Source organism: Bidens hawaiensis, unplaced genomic scaffold (assembly GCF_021521415.1).
Source record: "Bidens hawaiensis isolate Kalapana, Puna unplaced genomic scaffold, B.hawaiensis_p1.1 tig00008376_1, whole genome shotgun sequence".
NCBI classification, from domain to species: domain Eukaryota; kingdom Viridiplantae; phylum Streptophyta; class Magnoliopsida; order Asterales; family Asteraceae; genus Bidens; species Bidens hawaiensis.
This window is the reverse complement of record NW_027491594.1, coordinates 461,763-482,470: the sequence shown is the minus strand read 5'-3', so window position 1 is coordinate 482,470 and position 20,708 is coordinate 461,763. Positions and strand designations below refer to the sequence as shown.

Sequence of the window (20,708 nt, the reverse complement as noted above, 5' to 3'; positions counted from 1 at the left end):
AATGGGTTAAGAATGCTCTTAAAAAGTATGTCATTATAGAACTAAGAAGTCAATACAACCTAAAAGCATGTGGAATTGGATGAGATGATTTCTCAATGCTCATCCATGATTTTCAACATTTTATAAAAACTCAAATAAGTCTTTAAATAATATAATTCATAGAAAAATAAAAAGAAAAAACTCAAAAAGTGACCAGATTCACTGTACACGTTTACCATCATCTCTCACCAAAATCATTTTGAGTTAAAAGTGTATTTTTATTATGGAAAAATTTCCAAAATAAGTATTTATGAAAACAAGTTTCTAGTTTTTAGGTATAATTTTCAAAAAATTTCAAATTTATGTATTATAAACTAGTCGTGACGAATAGTTTGTTAAAACCAATTAGAACTTGCCACGTGTCCTTAAACTAACCGTAACGAGCACGTTCACTAACATTTTACTGGTCACGACTAAATAAGTTTCATGCCTCGTAATCAATGCACACGAGTAATTCACAAGTCATTTAGTCGCGACGAGTAAATTATAAGGATAAACTAGTCGCGACGAGTTAATTACTGATAAACTACTCGTGTAGGGAATGTAAACCGGGTAAACTATTCGTCGCTACTAAAGGACTTGTGAATTACTGGTGGGCGTTGATTACGAGGCATGAAACTTATTTAGTTGTGACGAGTAAATTGTTAGTGAACGTGCTCGTTACGATTAGTTTAAGGACATGGGGCAAGTTTTAATTGGTTCTACAAACTACTCGTCACGACTAGTATATAGTATCTATTTCTGGAATTTTTTACAAATGATACCTAAAACTAGAAATTTGTTTTCATAAATGCTTATTTTAAGAATTTTCCATTTTATTGTTTGTAATTAAACAAGACAAATAAATAATAATAATCAATCTATTTCCTTGATCACTAATCATGAAAAGTTGTCTATTATATATTGGATCAAATAGTGTCAAATTATTATTGTGATCTCCCTTGTATTTTGGATCGCTTGATGTCTCGTTACCTGGTGTATTCGTGTTGTATGTCTAGCTCTTGTTAGCTTTTTAGTGATTTATAAAAGAAAAAAACCCTTACAAATATAAAAATTCATTATCTTAATCTTAAATATATATAAACGAAACCTTTAAAAGCTTTTTGGTTGCTCCACATCTCTTTTCAAGTCACCATATTGCTTTATTTGTAAATTGAGGTTTCTCATGTATTTGACTATAATTCAAGGGTACGGGTCTTACCAAACCCAAATAGCCCTTAAACGGGTTATAATATATCATTAAATTAAAATTTAATCTAACAAATTTTTGATATGCAAATCCTATAAAATAGAGATATAATAAAAACTAATATCTAATTTTTTTAATAAAAGATATTATTTATAATTAATAAACAATTTTATAGTATAATAAGCTGGTCATGGGTCTTACCAAACTTATATAACTTTTAAACCGGGTAAAATGGAGGTTCATTACAATAAATAAAATTAAAATCCAAAAAACTATATAAATATTATAAACGAATAATGCAAAATAACCCACATACTATACGGAGGATAAAAACTAGTTATACTGTAAATAAGAGGAAAGTTTATTTTATTAAAAGTAATCATAAATTCGAAAGAAAAAAAAATAGCTTGAACTTAACAAATGCAACCATGCATGTTAGATAAATCGATAAACATATATATTTATAAATAAACAACAAAACAAGTGCAACAATCTAGTTGAACAATTCTCAAATGATAAAGTTGGAAACCTAACTAAAAGTAAGGTTGGAGATTCTGGAGAGGTTGTATGACATACCATAATAATTTTATTAAAAATAAAAAACAAACAAACTAGTACTAGTATACAAGAATTGCATGAATAAAAACATTATATAGATCTTAATAATCTTAAAGAATGCATATGAAAGTTAAGTTCTTTACAAAATACACAAATAAGTATAAAAGATGGGGTCATTAGATTTTAATAATCCTAACTTTCATCTATTGGCCAAGATTAATCCCTTCAGAAAATGTTTATAGAAAGTTCAAACTTTAAACGTATTTTCCTCCGGCAATCTTATACTAATTTATAGAAAAGTAACCTTAGCTTTTTAATGTATACAATCTGGCTAACTTAACTCGTTTATTATGGGTACAAGCACAATGTGCCTGTTGAATATCACTAATTCTATCATCAGTATAATTTAAACATGAAACGAAAACAAAGTAAACGGGTAATTTTAATTACGAGTCATTTTCTTTTGTCAAACTTGTGCAACATCACATTTAAAGTCATAATGAGAAGAACAAAGTAGTTGAGTTAACGAGTGTGCGTACGTGGGTGTCTAGGTTTGGGGTGAGTTAGGAAGTAGAGATTTTAAATACGGACTTTTTATACATTTTATGTTTTTTTTTTAATTATTTAAATGTATGTTACAAAAGTTGCATATCTGTATCTTTCATAATATTTAAGCTTTTTATTTAATCCTTGATCGATTATTAACAAAACCATGAAATTATTCATATAACTTTTATTATAAAATTACTATTGTTGTTGTTGTTATTATTATTATTATGGATTTGTTCAATTCGTGTTGTTTTTTTTTTTTTTTTTTTTTTTTTTTTTTCAATTTAGTTGAAATTAATATATGTTTCCAACAACATCTGGTGGCATTCAATGTGGATTGTTTTAAAGGTATTAACTATAGTCCAATTGAATAATACCCTTTTAGGAAAAAGAAAATAACATATATTTATTGTGGCTTAGAATTCATGATATAATAAAAGTATAAAACTATAATAATATTTTTAAGGTTGAGATAAAAACACAAGGTGAAGATCATATGTATGTATAAATGTCACGGGATTATAATCGCATATGAATCCTCGTATTTGCAGGTTGCATTGTTTCTTATTGAATCTTCACATAAACAGATATATAACATATTACCATACACATATATATTGCATATATATATAGAGTCTCGTTCAATAATACATAATAACTAAGTTTAATTAGAAACCAAGAAAATAACATAAACGTTTGTACATGTTGCTTTAGTGATTAGTGACGGATCATCAAAGTATAGTTCAAATAATAAAAGAAACTTTTATCCACGATTTGTCGAGAGAGCACCGAAGTTGGTAAGTCCTGTACGAGCATATTGTTTTGACGTTGGTAATGGAAACCAATTTTCGACGGACCTTCTGTGTGTTCGAGGTTAATGTGGTTAAAATTTGGAGGTTTACGACTATACTAGCGTTTGCTGATTCTAAATTGCCTTTTGTATTTGTTGTGTTCTTATACTACTGATCTTACTTATTTTTCAATATATTTTTTCTTATCATTTTGATATATGCTTGACTTAATTAGATATAATCAAGCATGTTTAACCTATTCCTTATTAGAGACGATTAACCGTGAATCAAGAACCTCATGCATATATTAACTTAACTATGATATATATATATTGTATACCACTACGCAATATGTATACCAGACTTATAGTCTCTCTCCAACTATATCTTTTATGCACCGTATACAAATCTTTTAAGACTTTAGTCGTCTGTCAAATTAACTTTATATAAATATATATAAGTGGCATATACAGGAGGTACAAGTAAATATAATATAATGTTGTTTATAGAAGGTGTTGGCTGCCTCATTTTAATAGCCTCCTTTCTCTTTGCTATCATATATATAGATCGGTCCTCCTTATATAAATCACTCATCTTCTAACTTCCCTCTATATCTTCTTCTTTACCCTCTTGGTTTCCCATACCAATATACTCATCTCCAACCACTCATTGGTAAGAATACAAATTTAATTCATTCCTTCAACATTCTTTACGTTGTAACTTTGAATGATTTATTTTTACAGGTGATATTGCCATTGCGATTTGTGTTAGATGGATTCGTCTACTTGGTGGATTGTTTTGTCACTTATTATAGGTTACATGATTTGGTTTAAGTCAATCACATGGTCATTAAGCGGTCCACGTGTATGGCCCTTATTGGGCAGTTTACCCGGGTTAATCCAAAATGCTAATCGCATGCACGACTGGATCTCCGACAACCTCCGTACGTGTGGAGGCACGTACCAAACCTGCATCTCCCCAATCCCCTTCCTCGCACGAAAACAAGGTCTCGTGACCGTCACGTGCGACCCTAAGAACCTTGAGCACATTCTCAAGGCTAAATTCGACAATTACCCCAAGGGCCCCACTTGGCAAGCTGTCTTCCATGATTTACTTGGTGAAGGCATCTTTAACTCCGATGGTGACACGTGGCTGTTCCAGCGCAAGACTGCTGCGCTGGAATTCACCACCCGGACCCTCAGACAAGCCATGGCTCGGTGGGTCAGCCGAGCCATCAAGCTTAGGTTTTGCCCTATTTTAAAAACGGCTCAGCTTGAGGGTAAGCTAGTTGATTTACAAGACCTCTTGCTTCGCCTCACTTTCGACAACATATGTGGCCTGGCTTTCGGAAAAGACCCACAAACGTTAGCCCCAGGTTTACCCGATAACACCTTCGCCTCGGCTTTCGACCGAGCCACTGAAGCGACCCTACAACGCTTCATTCTACCCGAAACAATATGGAAACTAAAGAAATGTCTTGGGCTCGGGATGGAAGTCGAGCTAAGCCAGAGCCTGAGCCACGTGGACCAGTACCTAACTGCTGTCATAAATACCCGTAAGCTCGAACTTCTAAACAAGGGGTCGTCGGCCCCACACGACGACCTCCTCTCCCGGTTCATGAAGAAAAAAGAATCCTACTCGGACACATTCCTCCAACACGTGGCACTCAACTTCATTCTAGCTGGACGTGACACGTCATCCGTCGCGCTGAGCTGGTTTTTCTACCTCGTGATTAAAAACCCAAGAGTGGAGTCCAAAATCCTAAAAGAAATTTGCTCAGTTTTACACCAGACACGTGGCAGTGACACGTGTAAATGGTTAGACGAGCCTTTAATATTTGAAGAAGTTGACCAGTTGACTTATTTAAAAGCCGCATTATCGGAAACCCTCCGGTTATATCCGTCGGTGCCGGAGGACTCAAAACACGTCGCCGGAGATGACGTGTTACCGGACGGAACATTTGTTCCGGCCGGTTCATCGATCACGTATTCAATCTACTCAACCGGCCGGATGAAGTTTATATGGGGTGAAGACGTGCTTGAATTCCGGCCGGAACGGTGGTTGTCCGGTGCCGGAAAATTTGAAGTGAAGGATCAGTTCCGATTTGTGTCGTTTAACGCCGGACCCAGAATTTGTTTGGGGAAAGATTTGGCGTACTTGCAAATGAAGTCGATTGCGGCGGCGGTGTTGCTCCGGCACCGGCTGACGGTGGTTTCCGGCCACCGTGTGGAGCAGAAGATGTCGTTGACGTTGTTTATGAAATATGGGCTTTTGGTGGACCTTCACCCACGGGATTTGGGCCCTTTTGTGGATGACGTTGGGAAAACGCGTGGCGTGAGTGTTTGAACAATTGTGAATAATAATAATAATAATAATAATAATAATAATAATGGTGAAATGATAATATATAAGGAAAATGGCAAAGTAGATTGTGACTATACTAAGTGTTCCACAAGTTATTACTTTTTTTTTTTGGGAATAAGTAATCACACATGTAAGAATGTTGTGTTTATTGTTTATAATATTTATTTTTATATTAAAAGCATTTTCAGCTGCTCCTTTATAATATGAGTTGGTATTATGTTTTTTAAAGTGTTGTTATAAGTAATTGTAAGTAAGAGGGATAAAATGTTACTGTTTATGAGTATATTTGAAGAAAAACTATTCATATTCTGTATTTTTATAATATTTGTTGAAATCGGTGTGAGTGAAAGGTAAAAATATTATTTAATCAAAAAGAAAAAAAATATAGTAATCTTTAATTTAATTGTTGAAATGGAAATAGAAGACATGTCGGGAATGCTCTAACAATTGATTATGCTTGTAGATCATTTAAATAATTAATTATATGATTATAAGAATCTTAAAATGTACGTATATACATCTTTGCTTTGTGGATATAATATGAGAAATAAACAAATATTTACGGCTTTTAACTTGAAGCGTAGTAAACCCAAGTTAATTACCTTAATTAAGTCATATGTTACTTGTTTTTTATTTATATGAATAATTACAAACTAAACAAGTTAGCTTCTTCTTTTATATATATATATATATATATATATATATATATATTAAGATGCAATTAGCAAGATGCTAGTTGCAACAATAAACACCAAAAGGTTCATAGAATCACAGTACTAACCATGTATGTCAACTTTGATGAATAAGTCATTTTCTCTCTCAGTTTAATGTTTTTCAATAAAATCTTCTGCTATTCAGAAAGAAACTATGTATGTACATCTAACCTGAACTGGAAATAATGGGGATTATGACAGGTTAACTTTAAAGTTTAAAGTATTTACTATAGACTTTAACATTATTGTGAATTTGTGATTGAAAAAAATACAAGTTAGGTAATTTTCAAAAAAGTAAAATAAGATGACAATTGAAGTATGTAGGTGACACTTTGATTTGTTAATGGTTAGCACCTACCAAATAGGCCATTTATTGTGTGCTATAAATGCCCCTACAATAAGTGTTCATGTGCAAGTCTACTTTTTTAGATATCTAAAAGTTGTTTTGTTTATATATAAACAGGATTTTCCAAATATATTACTTCGTAAACTGTTTTATCTTTTTTTAGTTTTTATACGCTTAAAAGGTTGCATGCGTACCAATAACTATAAGGCAATAACTAGTATTCTAAACTATGTGTTATGCCATATTATAATAGTATAAGTATTCTAATCAAAGGTTAGGCTAAAATTCAAAATAAGACAACAATACGAGAATGATTTGTGGCCTCAAAATAAAACTATAAAAAAATTCAATAAAAGTAATAAAAAAATTCACTTAAAATATAAATAAAAAACAAATAAAATAAATAAACTAAAATGTTCCTCTTTTGTTCTTATTAAAAAAAAAGACACTCATAAAAGAAAATCTCGCAATAGTAGGACCCTACTATGGACATCCACCACACCCATTAATACGCTGTTTATAGAGCTATACGCGGCGTATTAGTTGGTTTTTTAGAAAACCCAACCAAATTTGTCATATTGTGTTTTTTTTTTCTTTGTTTTCTTTTCTTTTGTTATTATTATTGTTATTTATCATTATTATTATTAACATTATTTATTTATTTATTATTTATTATTATTCAAAATTTGGCAAAGGGCGTTCGTTCCAGGCTTCCATACTTCGACACGGCTAGACCGGTGCCGCCGAATCGTTGGTTCGGCGTACCCACTCATGGGCACCTAGTTGCTGAAACATACGGTGTGTGTTAGTTGTCACACCCCAACCTAAGGCAGAAATGCCGGGGCGTGATTCGATTGCTCACAACTCGAAGATACTATCATATATAAAATGTGACAATATCTAATTAATTATTTTATTCGAATAATACACACATTATCCAAATATAACAACAATTTACAAATATGAATATAAGCTCAATTAATATTTATCTTGATTATATCCTAAGGTCTTGTCTACGTGTTCAAACTTCAATCTTCAATACAAGCAATCTGCATATGCGTATAAAATGGAGTTTGCAAATATAAAGTTGAGTGAGAATATCACCAGTTTTTGACACAACAATATAAATAAGCATAACGTGATAAGTGCGGTAAATATAATCAAACCATAAACAAGTATGTAGACCGTTGCCAAGCGAATCGGGCGTTGGTCACTATCAGGAACACCCACTATATGATTGACTAAATAGTAATCCCAATATGCGATTGATTGAATGGTAACACAAGTAAGCAAGCAGCACGTATGTTTGATTAAATCGCTCACAATAACACGTATGCATTTGTTTGAATATATATATAGTATGAAATACGAATACGTACGCATATGTCCCAAAAACGTTAGAAAACAGTATATAAAAAGGGGAATGATAAACTCACCTTAGATTAAAGACAAATGAATATAAATATGAATAAGCGAGCTAACAAATAAACGAGTCGTCCACTACACGTCAAACGATATAAACAATTCAGAATCTAAGACTTTAGGATATGGTAATATAAGTAAAAACGAACTCGTTTCCGCTGGAACCAATCCAAACGGATGTTTAGAATTTAAGTTATGTTTGTTATAAGATTTAAGCGAGCTGGTACTGACCAGAATCTGAACAGTGATTCGGGATTCGGGTTTTGGTAAGTAGCCTTAAAATTTCGTTACAAGAATAAAAGTCTTCTGGACCGAACGTTGAATCCGACCAGAAGTATGAGAAATTGACTAGTTAAAGATGTTGACTATTATGCCCTTAAACGGGTTTGAGTCCAATTGACCATCGAGACTCCCTCAATCAGCAAAATTGATTGAGGGCTTTTGTTATACAGATAAATATCTACAATATTGAAGAAGACAATTTACCCGAACGATGAATGGAACAAGAGATAATCAAGGTCAAAGGGTCATGAAGCTTGAAAGTCAACGAAGCAATACGAACTTGATGAATTCTTGAAGAAACCGACAATGGGGAAAGGAATTTCGTGGGATATAGGGATGTTGGCTGGTATTGAAGTAATAATTTAGGGTTTTATGATATGCCTTTTTTAAATATTAAGGGTTAAGACTTGTTTATTAGAAAATATCTATTTTAGGAAACCGAATAATCAATAAATGACATAATCGGGCATAATAACATAGAGATTTCGACTTGGACCACAAGAAAACGTCTTGTGATCTGTAATAACATTTATTGGAGTTTAAGTTTCGTTAATTTAATCAAAAATAGGGAAGAATTGACAAAATTAGTCCATGCAGTTCCCGAAAATACGATTTTTAGTCGTTTTAAGCCATTTTAAAGGCTGTTAAGGGTTATTTAGCATAAATGAAAGTTTAAAATTATAAAATAAGTTAAACTAAGTTTAATATTAATAAATACAAGTTTTAAATAGTTCAAATGATCCGAATTACATTCTCGAATCGGTTTAAACAAATATGAAAAATCATAGATGTTACATTAGTCAACCTACACGGTAGTGACACCGAATCTTATTTCCTGTTAAGAATCGATCCTGACTTGATTTCGAATCCTATGGGTATATGCATCACTAATTGGGGAGGTGATCACTGGATATATATTAAACTGGAAGGGGATTTTCCCAATGCCGACGCCGGACCGTAATTGGGAAAGAAACGCGGACCAACAGCGTTTGAACGAGTAAAAACAGATAAGCCAGTCTTGGTTCAAGACAGCCCCTATGATACATCTAGATACCTCGTCGTAATATTATTTGTATCAACGTATATGTATAGACACACACACAAATTTATACAAGACAATGTATCAATGTATATATATATATATTTGCACACACATATACATTGAAATTTGCTTGACAATGTTGGTTTGAGAATAATACAAATAATGACGCTTTTCTCCTCTCATGCTGTCAATTTTCCCAAATAATAATAATAATATTAATTATTATTATTATTATTGTAATAGTAAGTAAGTAAGCAGCAGCAGTAGTAATAATAATAATAATAATAACTAGTAATAATAATAAATAATAACTAATACTACTAATAATAATAAATAGTAATAACTAATAATAATAATAATAATAAATAATGATAATAACTAATAACAATGATAAATAAATAATAATAATAATATTTAGGCCCCTTAGGGGCAGACGCCTCCTTATAAGGGGCCTAATACGTATTAGGCCCCTTATAAGGAGGCGTCTGCGCCCCTATTATTGTTATTATTTTTAAATTTCAAACACCCCTTTCGAACATCAACTCTATCGATAGATATTTAAACTTGTTGGATTGTTGGGATGATGGTCACTTACTATTTTCCTTCACTTTCGTCTTCAACACGCCACTAATAATCGGAAAACAAAACGCCGCCGTTTTACTGGATCCAGTCTGCGCACATGCCATCAAGTCACGTCCAATCAACACCACCGAAATCACGTACGTGTCAAAGAAATTGAATGTTGGTTTGACAATGTTTAAGAAAATATGTAGAGAGCTTAACATAAAGAGATGACCTTATAGAAAGTTTAAGAGCATTAAGTCACTAATTCAAAATGTTGAGGTAAGTTGCTATAATAGTATTATACATATATTGAAAGTTCGTTTGGCAATGTTAATTTTCCCAAATAAGCCCTGCAACTTAACGCTACCGTTAGCGGAAACCACGGATCCGAGATATTCAAACTCATCAAACTAATATCTCAATCTGGTGCTAGTTATGTTGGAGCAATGATCGAATTTCAATTTCACTGTTCAAGTTATGGACTCCATTATCGCTACCGTTAGCAGGTACCACGGATCCGAGAGATTCAAACTCATCAAACTAATATCTCAATCTTGTGCTAGTTATGTTGGAGCAATGATCGAAATCATATCTTATGTCTAAATGCATATATTATCAAAAATATATTGATTTGACATTTTGTTTTCTAGTTACTTATTTACATTTGTGTTGCTATAGTTCCCTACATGCTCTACTTTTACTAGCCATCACTAAAAAACTTCTCGTTTGAATCTTCCTCAAGAAGCTTTCATTCCTTCACCGACCATCACAAAACAAAAAAAATAAACAAACGGTCGTGATATTGTTTTATATTGTTCAATATGAAGCATTTTAGGCTCTTCTCAATTTTTCAACTTACTCGATATGAACCGAGTGTACTCACTACTTAAACAAGACAAAACTTTCAGGTTTCCACGTACTTACACCGATTCTTAATATTATCATTCAACACCGAACCTACAAAACCCCCATCTAAACATAAAAATAATACTAAACTTAAGCTTAAGCGTAGTGACAATGAATATGTGTTGAAGTGAAGACAACTATGGTTGGTGGTGGTGGCCGACGGTCAAGACAGTTGGAGTTTAAAGAAATCGAGAGGAGTTTTGAGATGCCGATAACGAAAGCAGTCAAGAAATTGAATGTTCGTTTTGGCAATGTCAATTTTCCCAAATAAGCCCTGCAACTGATTCAAGATGCCGATATCGAAAGCAGCCAAGAAATTGAAAGTTCGTTTGGAAATGCCAATTTTCCCAAACAAGCCCTGTAACTGAACGCCATTTGCCAAATTTTGAATAATTATAAATAATAAATAAATAAATAATGTTAATAATAATAATGATAAATAACAATAATAATAACAAAAGAAAAGAAAAAAAGAAAAAAAACATAATAAGACAAATTTGATGGGTTTTTCTAGAAAAACGCACCAATACGCCGCGCATAGCTCTATACGTGGTGTATCAGTCGTTTTTTTAGCAATTTGGGGGGTGGTTGTAGAAAACCCTTTTTTTAATAAGGACGACAGGAGAAATATTTTAGTTTTTTATTTTTTTTATTTTCGATTTATATTGTGAGTTATGATTTTATTATTATTATTTATTTGAATTTTTTAAGAATTTTTTTTTTCTAGCTATAAATTCTTCTCATTTTTTTTTCTCTTTTTTAATTAAAATAAGTAAAAGAAAAAAAGAAGCTACATATATGTGAATACTTCATACAAAATGATAAAAGTCAAAACTTCACTTAACATAAATATTTTTAAAACTCCTATTTTCATCTTTTTAATTTTCTTCACAAGTGATTAACTTGCTTCCCACTACTATTCTCCAGTCATCCTCATCGTCCCCTCTTAGTCTTCTTCGGTCACCATCTAACAACAAATCAAAGAAGAAATGATCATATCCAACGAGGACAGTCCATCAACCGACGAAATCGTCACTTTCCATCCCCTCACTACCCTTGCCTCCTCGACAACAACCGCCGCCACCGTCACGAATTAGTCCGTTTTATGTTCGTTAAATTAAACGAACGAACATGAACACATGTTCTGTTCATTCATTAATGCATGTGAACATTGGCTTATTTATTTATGCATGCTTACATATAAATAAAGAATAATTATATATTATCTTCAAGAGTTATCTACTTAATAGTTTTATACTTGTTCATTTAAGTGTTATTCATTTATGTATGTTTGTGTTCATTTACATTTCTTCATGCATGTTTGTTTATTTTGTTACGTTATGCTTGTTTATGCTCATGAATCGTTCGCTTATAATTTAAACAAACTAACACAAACAAGCAAGAATACAAAATATCTGTTTGATTAAGTGTTTATTTTCGTTAGAATATACATATGTAGTAAAACCTCATGATTTCTTTACACGTGGTAATACAATGATATAGAGAGACTTTAATTTATTTGGTGGTCGATACTTTTTCTCCAACTTTTATATGTCAAATCGATATCACCTTTCTTGCGAGCAATACCAGGCCATGCACACCACCAAACCACTAGCTAGCTTCTTGTATGCTTCCATATTCATGGTAAACAACTTAATCTTTAAAAGCTTTTTCTTTTTTTTAAAACGACTATACGGATGGTATTTTAGTTAATTTGAACATTTCTTTTTAAAGACGATGTATTTAGTTTCTACGTTCAATTATATTGTAGCATGTTTGATCACTAACACTTATAAATGTTAAAAATAAAAGCTATATTTTTTTTGAAATACTTATTTGATCCTTTTAATAATTATTGGTAGTGTTTTTGAATGATATATGTAAGCTATACCTCTATCCTGGAGGATAGAAGGACATAAAAAATTAAAAACGTGTGGTTTTACGTAAAACATCAAAACACATAATCTTATTATATACAATTATCACCCTTGCATTCGCTTATGTGAATGGGGGGGCATAAACGACCCCCAACATGAAATGTTTATATAGGCCAATTCAAATGGTCAAAAGGACATGTTGGACCCATAATAGGATGTTCGCATGTTATGTGTTACAAGTGAAACTTGTCACTAAATCTTAAACATGTGTGAGTATTTAATTTCAACAAAAATTAGTTTCCTAATCTTACCTTTGACCAAAATAAAGTTTCTCAAACATTGAAACACATGATATCATTTTATTATGTGTTTTTTATCGAATCAATCACCAAAATACAGAAATAGAACTTAAAATTCATTCAAATAAGGAAAGCGAAGCAGTCATACATCTAATTTCGGAAAGAGAGAAAAAATCAGGACGGGTAATGGAATGGACATTCATGCATGAAATTAGTTTTATAGGTTTGGGAAGGGTATGGTATTATATAATTATACCCAAGCCTGTATACATGAGCATATTATAAATTACATGATTATAAAAGTATGTTGTAAAGAGTAGGTGTTAGAAGTTAGAACCGAGAGGAGAGTGGTGAATATGTTCTTTTTGATTTATAAAACGTTGGAAGGATTTATTTGAAGATAATAATAATATCAAGTGAATATAATAAAGTGTAGAAAATAGAAAGATAGTGGTTCTAGGAAAGTAAAAACTCCGGTTTACGTCTACTACTTGATCACAGATCAAGAGACAAGAGTTATCTACTTATCTTCACTATCAAAAATTTGGTATATCGTTGTTACAAGTATCTTTTGGCAAATATATTTATATAATTATATTTTCAAAATTATAGAATTATTATAAATGAATTTAATTAATATAATATATTTCAAGTTAGTTTTTTTAGGTGAGATGGACATCCCCGTGTATTTTTCTTTTAACCACATAAGACGATAAATAGGTATACCCTAAACATGGACGCAACCTATGTGTGTGAGGAATGCAAACTAACGAATATGGAAAAAGCATAAGACAATTTTTAATGAAATACAAAACTATCAATTACGGGCCATAAACAGTCTTCCCATTTACAATCCCTAAATTTCTCTTTCTCAATTTAAGTTTTGGGTTTGGTATCGAAGTAGTTGAAAATCATACTTCCTTCAAAACAAATACCCAATTGTCCGTTTATTTAGTGAGGGAGAAAACCTCGAAGAGCTAAATCGGAAAATTTGAAATTCAAAACGTTTGCAATGGGTGATATGATGAGCATTATGTACTGGACCGGGCAAGAGAATAATTGTTAAAATATATAGCGGGGATGATATTAGGTGTATCCGTACAATTACCAGAAACAATCTCATATCTCAATATCCGTATAAAATTGAATATACCAATATATTATATAATACAAAAATACAAATATAATAAAGTATTTTGAAATTCTTAAGTATTTGATTTTGTTTTCTAACTAATTATTAATATTATCTTTTATCATTTATATATAATTGCTATTACTAGAGGTGCACACTGTAACCGGTTAATCGGTTTTTAACCGGATCCTTAATCGGTTAGTATCAGTAAATCTATAACCGCTTAGTACCCGAAAATAACTGTCAGTTTTTCATTTTGGCCTCATAACCGGTTAATAACTAGTTAACCGAAACATGTTTTAGGTTTTTAATTAATTTTTTTAAACCGTTTTTTTCTCCGGTTATTTACCAGTTAACCGAGTCGGTTATAACCAAAATGCCAAAACCGGTTATACCAGTTTGGGTTTTTTTTTACCCGACCCGATACCGGTCTAACCGGTTAACTGACCTTTAATCACTAATCAGTTATTAAATTAGCTGGTTTTTGAATAATCGGTTAACCAGTTTGTGTATGTCTAGCTAAGTAGCTATTAGTCTATTACTAACTTAAATATACTTTTACATATATCAGACCAGTGGACATGATATTGCAACCCTGTCTTGGGCCTCATATATGGGCTCTGATCCAAGTGTTTGGCCCTTGGCTAAGGCCTACACCCTCACCTTTTAATAGAGAACCACAAACCGGATTTTTCACGAAACCAAATCGGTTTTGAATCTTTTTGGTTTTGGTCAAGGGAAGATAAAACCGGTTTAGGCCGGTTCAAATTGAAGCCGGTTTCTTAAAGGGAAATGATCTAGACTGATTGGAAACAATTCGGCTCGGATCATGTTAAACCAGTTTGAAAAACCGGCAACTTTTTATAATTTGGAACTGTTTTCAAATCTCTCACTACTCAAAAACACTCTCAAAGTAATGACATCTGAATGTGGTCAATCATAATCTTCCATTGGTCCGGTTATTTACACCTACCCGACATGAAACGGGTACAAAACGCTTCACTTTTTTAAAGTAATTTCAAAAGAAAAAATCGATTTTCTCAAACCAGTTGCTACCAAACCGCATCCAAATCAGTTTCAACATTAATATTCTCAAACCATCAAACCGGCGGACGAATAGGGACCCTTTTTTTTATCGGTTTTAGTCATCTATGCCATCTATTATATCCTCTCCCATTCATAGATACATATTATATACATGCATATATTTACACAAGACATGTTTATTTGATAAGTTACTAACTTGTGTCATCGGTCCAGGCCAGTCACCTTATAACGAGTCCTCTACACGCTGAAGCTTAGATCTTAACTCGAAAAACCTAGAACCGGTACAACCTGACAACATAACAAGGCAAGACTAAAATATACAACATATGACATCAAGATTCAAGAACACCAACCTACTGATATCAGACACTTATCTATGCAAAAAAAAAAAAAAACAAAAAAAAAAAAGTTATGTATACAAGCAAGCAAGCAAGCAAGCAAACAACAAAACAATAAATATGAAACTTCATGATCAGCTTCTTCTTACAGAGCTTTGCCAAACCTCAACACTCTGCTGATCTTTCCTAGTAACAAACATCTTGTTCCCACCAAACCCTAAATTCGTGATCCGGTTTCCGCCAACATCCTTCGACCGACCCAAAACATTTTTCTTAAAGATTCTTTCTTCTTTACCACTTATTGATGAGCCCATTAACACCTCAGACCAAAGCTCCAACTCACCTTCTTTACTGCAAAACACTTGATTCCCACGGCTTTCGATCTTGCAGCCAATCCCTTGTTTCTTCGCATTCATCGCTTTTCGTGAATCACCAAGACAATTCCAAGAATCATCAGCTGAAATGTACCTTAAATCAATGTACGAAACCTCGCCCGAGTTTAACCCAATCTTGAAAACAGCCGAAAGGGTGTCGGAAACCGTAATATCCGAAAAGCAATCGCCTTTTTCTTTAATTTCCGAAACAAGATTCCCGGACCGTACATCCCAAAACTTTACATTTCCTGTAACCCCAGACGGACCGCTGTGTGACCCAGATGCCATTAAAAGATTAACACTCGGAATCCAATTCAATTTTGTCGATGGAATCGCGGAATCAAGATCAGCACCAAAGATTTCATTATGCGCGATTTCGGACACAACTCTAAAACCGTCATTCAAATCATATACCAAAATCGTGTTCGAATTTCTACGACTCGACTCGAAACTAGTGAATAACCAATCAGGCGAAGCCCCAATCGCTTGAACAGTCGAGCCCGATTTCGTCACATTTTCCCAATTTAAAGTCTTTCTTACAAACCCCATTTCAAGATCAATAATTTGCAACCCACAAAAGTCAGTAGCACCAGCAGCAACAATATTAGATGATAAAGATACCAAAGAATCAATAGCAGTGAACTGGGTCAAAGTGGTTGACTTTCTTTGCAAAGACCAGTCAAAAGATGTAATCTTGCTGCCATGTGAGACATGAACAGACCCATCGGGAGTTGCAGCAATTGCAGAAGGTGAGTCTCTGCCTGCAAGTGGCAAAACAATCGCCTTTTCGAGATCGAAAGGCTCGAATTGAGCCGGGTTTGATTGGGATTGGACAAGCAGGTGTTCCACCCCATAAAACTTTGCTTCAAAGACAATATCTTGGATTTCAAAGGCTTTGGCTTTTGATGGCAAATTCCCAGTTCTGAGAAGTGATAATATGATGGAAAACAGTTCAGGGTCTCTGTCAAGAAATGGGGTTTTGGTTTCTTGGATTGAATTGAAGGAATTGAAGAGATTTGAAAACAGGGTGTTGGAGCCAGCTAGGGTTAGGGTTTGTAAGGTGGTTTGGAAGAGTTGACCACCAACATCAATTGTGATAATGTTTGGGTTGGTGAAAGGTTGGGGCTTTAGTGAAATTGGTGGCATGGTTTTGGTTTTCAAGAATTGGGTGAAAAGATGAAGGAAATGATGGGTCAATTAGGGTTTGGAATCAAGTGGGATGATGATGAAACAGAGGTTGGATTCATTGGTGTAATGGTTCAAGTCGTGATATAAAATAAAGGGTATTGGTCCACGTGTATAAATGTAAATCTGAAAATTTAACTTTTTTTTACCGATCTCGAAAATCAGCATCCTGAAATTTAGAAATATTTGGTACAACTATTGAAATGTCTGGTTTGATACCAATATTTTGTACAAAATTCGGGAAATATTAGTACCGAAAACTCAAAGCTTTGTACCGAGGATACCAGTCGGTACTAGTACCGAAAACGCTTATCTCTGCTTTTTTTGTGTGTTAGGCCTCCATACTCTTCAAATTAGAGAGCCACACTACCCCACTCTAACCAGACTATATTGTCTTGACCGGGCCATGCTGGCTTCAGAGTTTAGCTTAGGCGTTCTCCCAAGAAAGTGAAACTCGTGTTTAACATGTTAGAGATGGCACGATTAATACAAGTATTAGATATGAAAGCAACTTGTTTAACATTTGGCTTTGGTGATTTAAGTGTGCCGGTTATATGTTCCAACATCAAGAATCAAGAAGAAGAAATGATGAACTTTAGCATACTAATTTTAATTATTTTTAAAAGAGTATAAAATACACGGTGTACTTTTGTGCTAAATAGGTCTTATCATGTACTAAATATGAACCCAATTGTCAGCCCTACGTAAAACCATACCGTAACTTACCACTTAACAGTCATTGTGTCCTAATTTGTTTAATGATTTGTTGGTATTTTTAAATATGTTAATCTTTATTTAGTTGTACTAACTATTTGTTTATAACTTTATATAAACATGTGAAAATCATAAGCCCTTGATTTATTTACATGAAAAACTAAGTAGATTAAAAGTTGAAAAATTGGTGGGTGATCCAAGAAGTCTTCTTGAGACAGTGTGTTTATAAACATTAAACAATACAACTTATTGAAACTTCAAAACGAAGCAAGTCGAGTGGTTTGCATTTCACACGATTTAGTATTGAGTCTATTGACAGTATAAACTGAATCAGTGATTTAATCTTTATTATTTTTATATTTTCTTTCATATTTTTAAATACATAGTTGTGTATATGTATCGTAGTCATTAATCATATTTTACCATTTCAAGTTTTTTGAATATAAACTAAGCATTTTGCAAGGAAAAAAATTAGTTCAAAGCACCAAACAGTTTTAAATGACGTGTTGAATTGCCAAACTAGTAATTAATCAGTCGATTCACTTAGTCCTCTCTAAAACCTTTCTAAAACTCTAGTACAAGACTACAAGCTTTTGGTCAAAATCAACTGAATCAAACAATTAACACCCTTATATATGATAATGCGAAGGAATAAGGTATGACCAAGTTCGGTCTTGAGGTTGCTAGCGCATCAGACCACTCATGAGTTTTACATGGATACGTCATACATCGCAAGTGTTTAACTTTATATTATATGGCAGCCACCATGTATTGCTTATATGCTATGGACTTAATAGGGGAGTGGTCCTTAACTCCCAACTAATTGTACACCTATAAAAGAAATAAATAAAAAATAAAGGAGCACACACTTATGGTATACAACTTAATAGGGAGTCTTATATTTGTTGGTTTTGATAGATTGTATTTTGTATAAGTGCAGGGACTTGTTTGGATAATTCCATAAGTTTAGGGTAGAAAGTGAAACTTCTATTGTTAGTTTGTTAGTATTAAATAGGTAGTCGTTAAAGTGTTGTATTCGTTCACTTTTAATAAAAAAACGAGTTTACCCTTTTTCATCTCTGTAACACTAATTCCCGAATTAGTTAAATCCGCCATTGTTGTTCTTTGTGTTTTCTGGTACCTTTGCTTCAATTGGTATCAGAGCAAAGGTTTCAATCGATTGTTTACTTCAATTGATCCAACGAATTGGATCTGGAGAATCGTTTTCGTCAGCAATACGCCAAAAGAAACACCATGGGAACGCTGGCACCGCCTCATCCGAGAGAGAACTACGTCTCGATTCCGATTCAATGCCCGATGTTAAGCGAGACAAATTACACCATATGGGCTGTCAAATTGAAAGCAATCTTCAATTTGCATGGTTTATGGGAGGTAATTGAGCCAACTGATCCGGCACCAGCGAATCCCGATGTAAAGAAGAATAACGCAGCTATAGCATATCTCTATCAATCCATGCCGGAAGAGATGGTTCTTCAGGTTGCAAATCTTGCAACAGCGAGAGAAATTTGGGCATCTATTCGTACAAGATTTGTCGGAGTAGATAGGGTTAAGAAGGCACGTTTGGCTACGCTCAAGAATGAATTTGAACGACTAAAGATGCCTGAAGGTGATAGTATAGATGAGTTCGCTGCAAAAATAACAGCAATTCAATCTAAGGCTAATGATCTTGGAGAACCATACGAAGAGAAGGTTTTGGTTAAGAAGATTCTCAATTCTATCCCCGAGAAATTCATTCATATTGTTGCTTCAATTGAACAATTTGTTGATCTTGACACAATGTTGTTTTAACAGGCAATTGGGCGTTTGAAAACATTTGAGGAAAGAACAAGTTTAAAGGCCAAACAAGCAATACCTAAAGATGACCAGTTATTGCTTACATACTCTGAGTGGCAATCCAGAAAGAGGGATCAAGATTCAAAGAAAAAGAAGTGGAGTACGAAATCTGGTCAGAAGGGAAAAGACTCAAGTAATGTGAATTCAAAGGATAAAAAGGTAAGTGATCGTCCAAGAAGAGATAAGTCAACAATTAAATGTTTCAAATGTGAACAAATGGGACCTTATGCAAGTGAATGTTCTGGTGTTAAGATCATGAATCAAGAAGCCAATGTAACAAAGACTCAAGAAGAAAGTGTTGGTCAAGGGGAGACTGGACCAGCCTTGTTTATGGCTCAAGTAGTTCAAACAGAAAACAGAAGAGAATTAGTTTTCTAGAATGAGCACAAGGTAGATCCTTCAAAGTATGAGTCCGAAGAAGGAAAAGAGTTGGTATGGTATCTTGATAATGGTGCCTCTAATCACATGACTAGTAACATTTCATTATTCTCACAAATTAATAAGAATGTAGGAGGTAATGTGAGATTTGGAAATGGGTCATGTGTAGAAATAAAAGGGAAGGGTTCAATTGTTTTGGAAGGAAAGAACAATGAACATAGATTGCTTACTAATGTGTATTTTATTCCACATCTGAAAAACAATATTTTAAGTCTTGGCCAGGCTATAGAAGGAGGGTGTGAGGTTAAGATGAAAGGGGATTTTTTATGGATGTATGAGGAATGTGGGAGGCTGCTTATGAAGGTTCCAAAGTCTGCAAATAGATTGTATAAGATCAGCTTGAAGATAGGTTCACCAATGTGTTTTCATGCAAAGATTGATAGCTCACCTGGGATATGGCATGGAAGACTTGGTCATGTCAATTTTGAGTCATCAAGAATAATGACTAGTAAGCAAATGGTGAAAGGTGTTCCTCTGATTTCTCATCCATCACAGATTTGTGAAGCATGTCTTGCTGGTAAACATACTAGAGATTCATTTCCTAGTCAGTCAAAGTATAGAGCTGATAAGCCTCTTTTAATGGTCTCAATTGATCTTTGTGGTCCTATACAACCTGCAACACGGGCTGGTAATAGATACTTTATGCTTATACTAGATGATTACACTAAGTTTATGTGGTGTTACA

General features: G+C 33.5%; 1 protein-coding gene and 2 pseudogenes across 2 annotated transcripts; 2 read left to right on the top strand and 1 right to left on the bottom strand.

The window, feature by feature from the left end:
• Window positions 1-3,714: 3,714 nt before the first annotated feature.
• LOC143637710 (cytochrome P450 86A22 pseudogene) lies at window positions 3,715-5,472 on the top strand (annotated as a pseudogene). Its single transcript, XR_013154482.1, has 2 exons — window positions 3,715-3,798; window positions 3,870-5,472. The product of XR_013154482.1 is annotated as a cytochrome P450 86A22 pseudogene (transcript).
• Window positions 5,473-15,326: 9,854 nt separating this feature from the next.
• LOC143637718 (BTB/POZ domain-containing protein At5g41330 pseudogene) lies at window positions 15,327-16,979 on the bottom strand (annotated as a pseudogene).
• Window positions 16,980-18,985: 2,006 nt separating this feature from the next.
• LOC143637709 (uncharacterized) lies at window positions 18,986-19,963 on the top strand. Its single transcript, XM_077105035.1, has 2 exons — window positions 18,986-19,441; window positions 19,544-19,963. The coding sequence occupies exons 1-2, from the start codon at window positions 18,986-18,988 to the stop codon at window positions 19,961-19,963; spliced, it is 876 nt and encodes a 291-aa protein (XP_076961150.1).
• The last annotated feature ends 745 nt before the right edge of the window (window positions 19,964-20,708 follow it).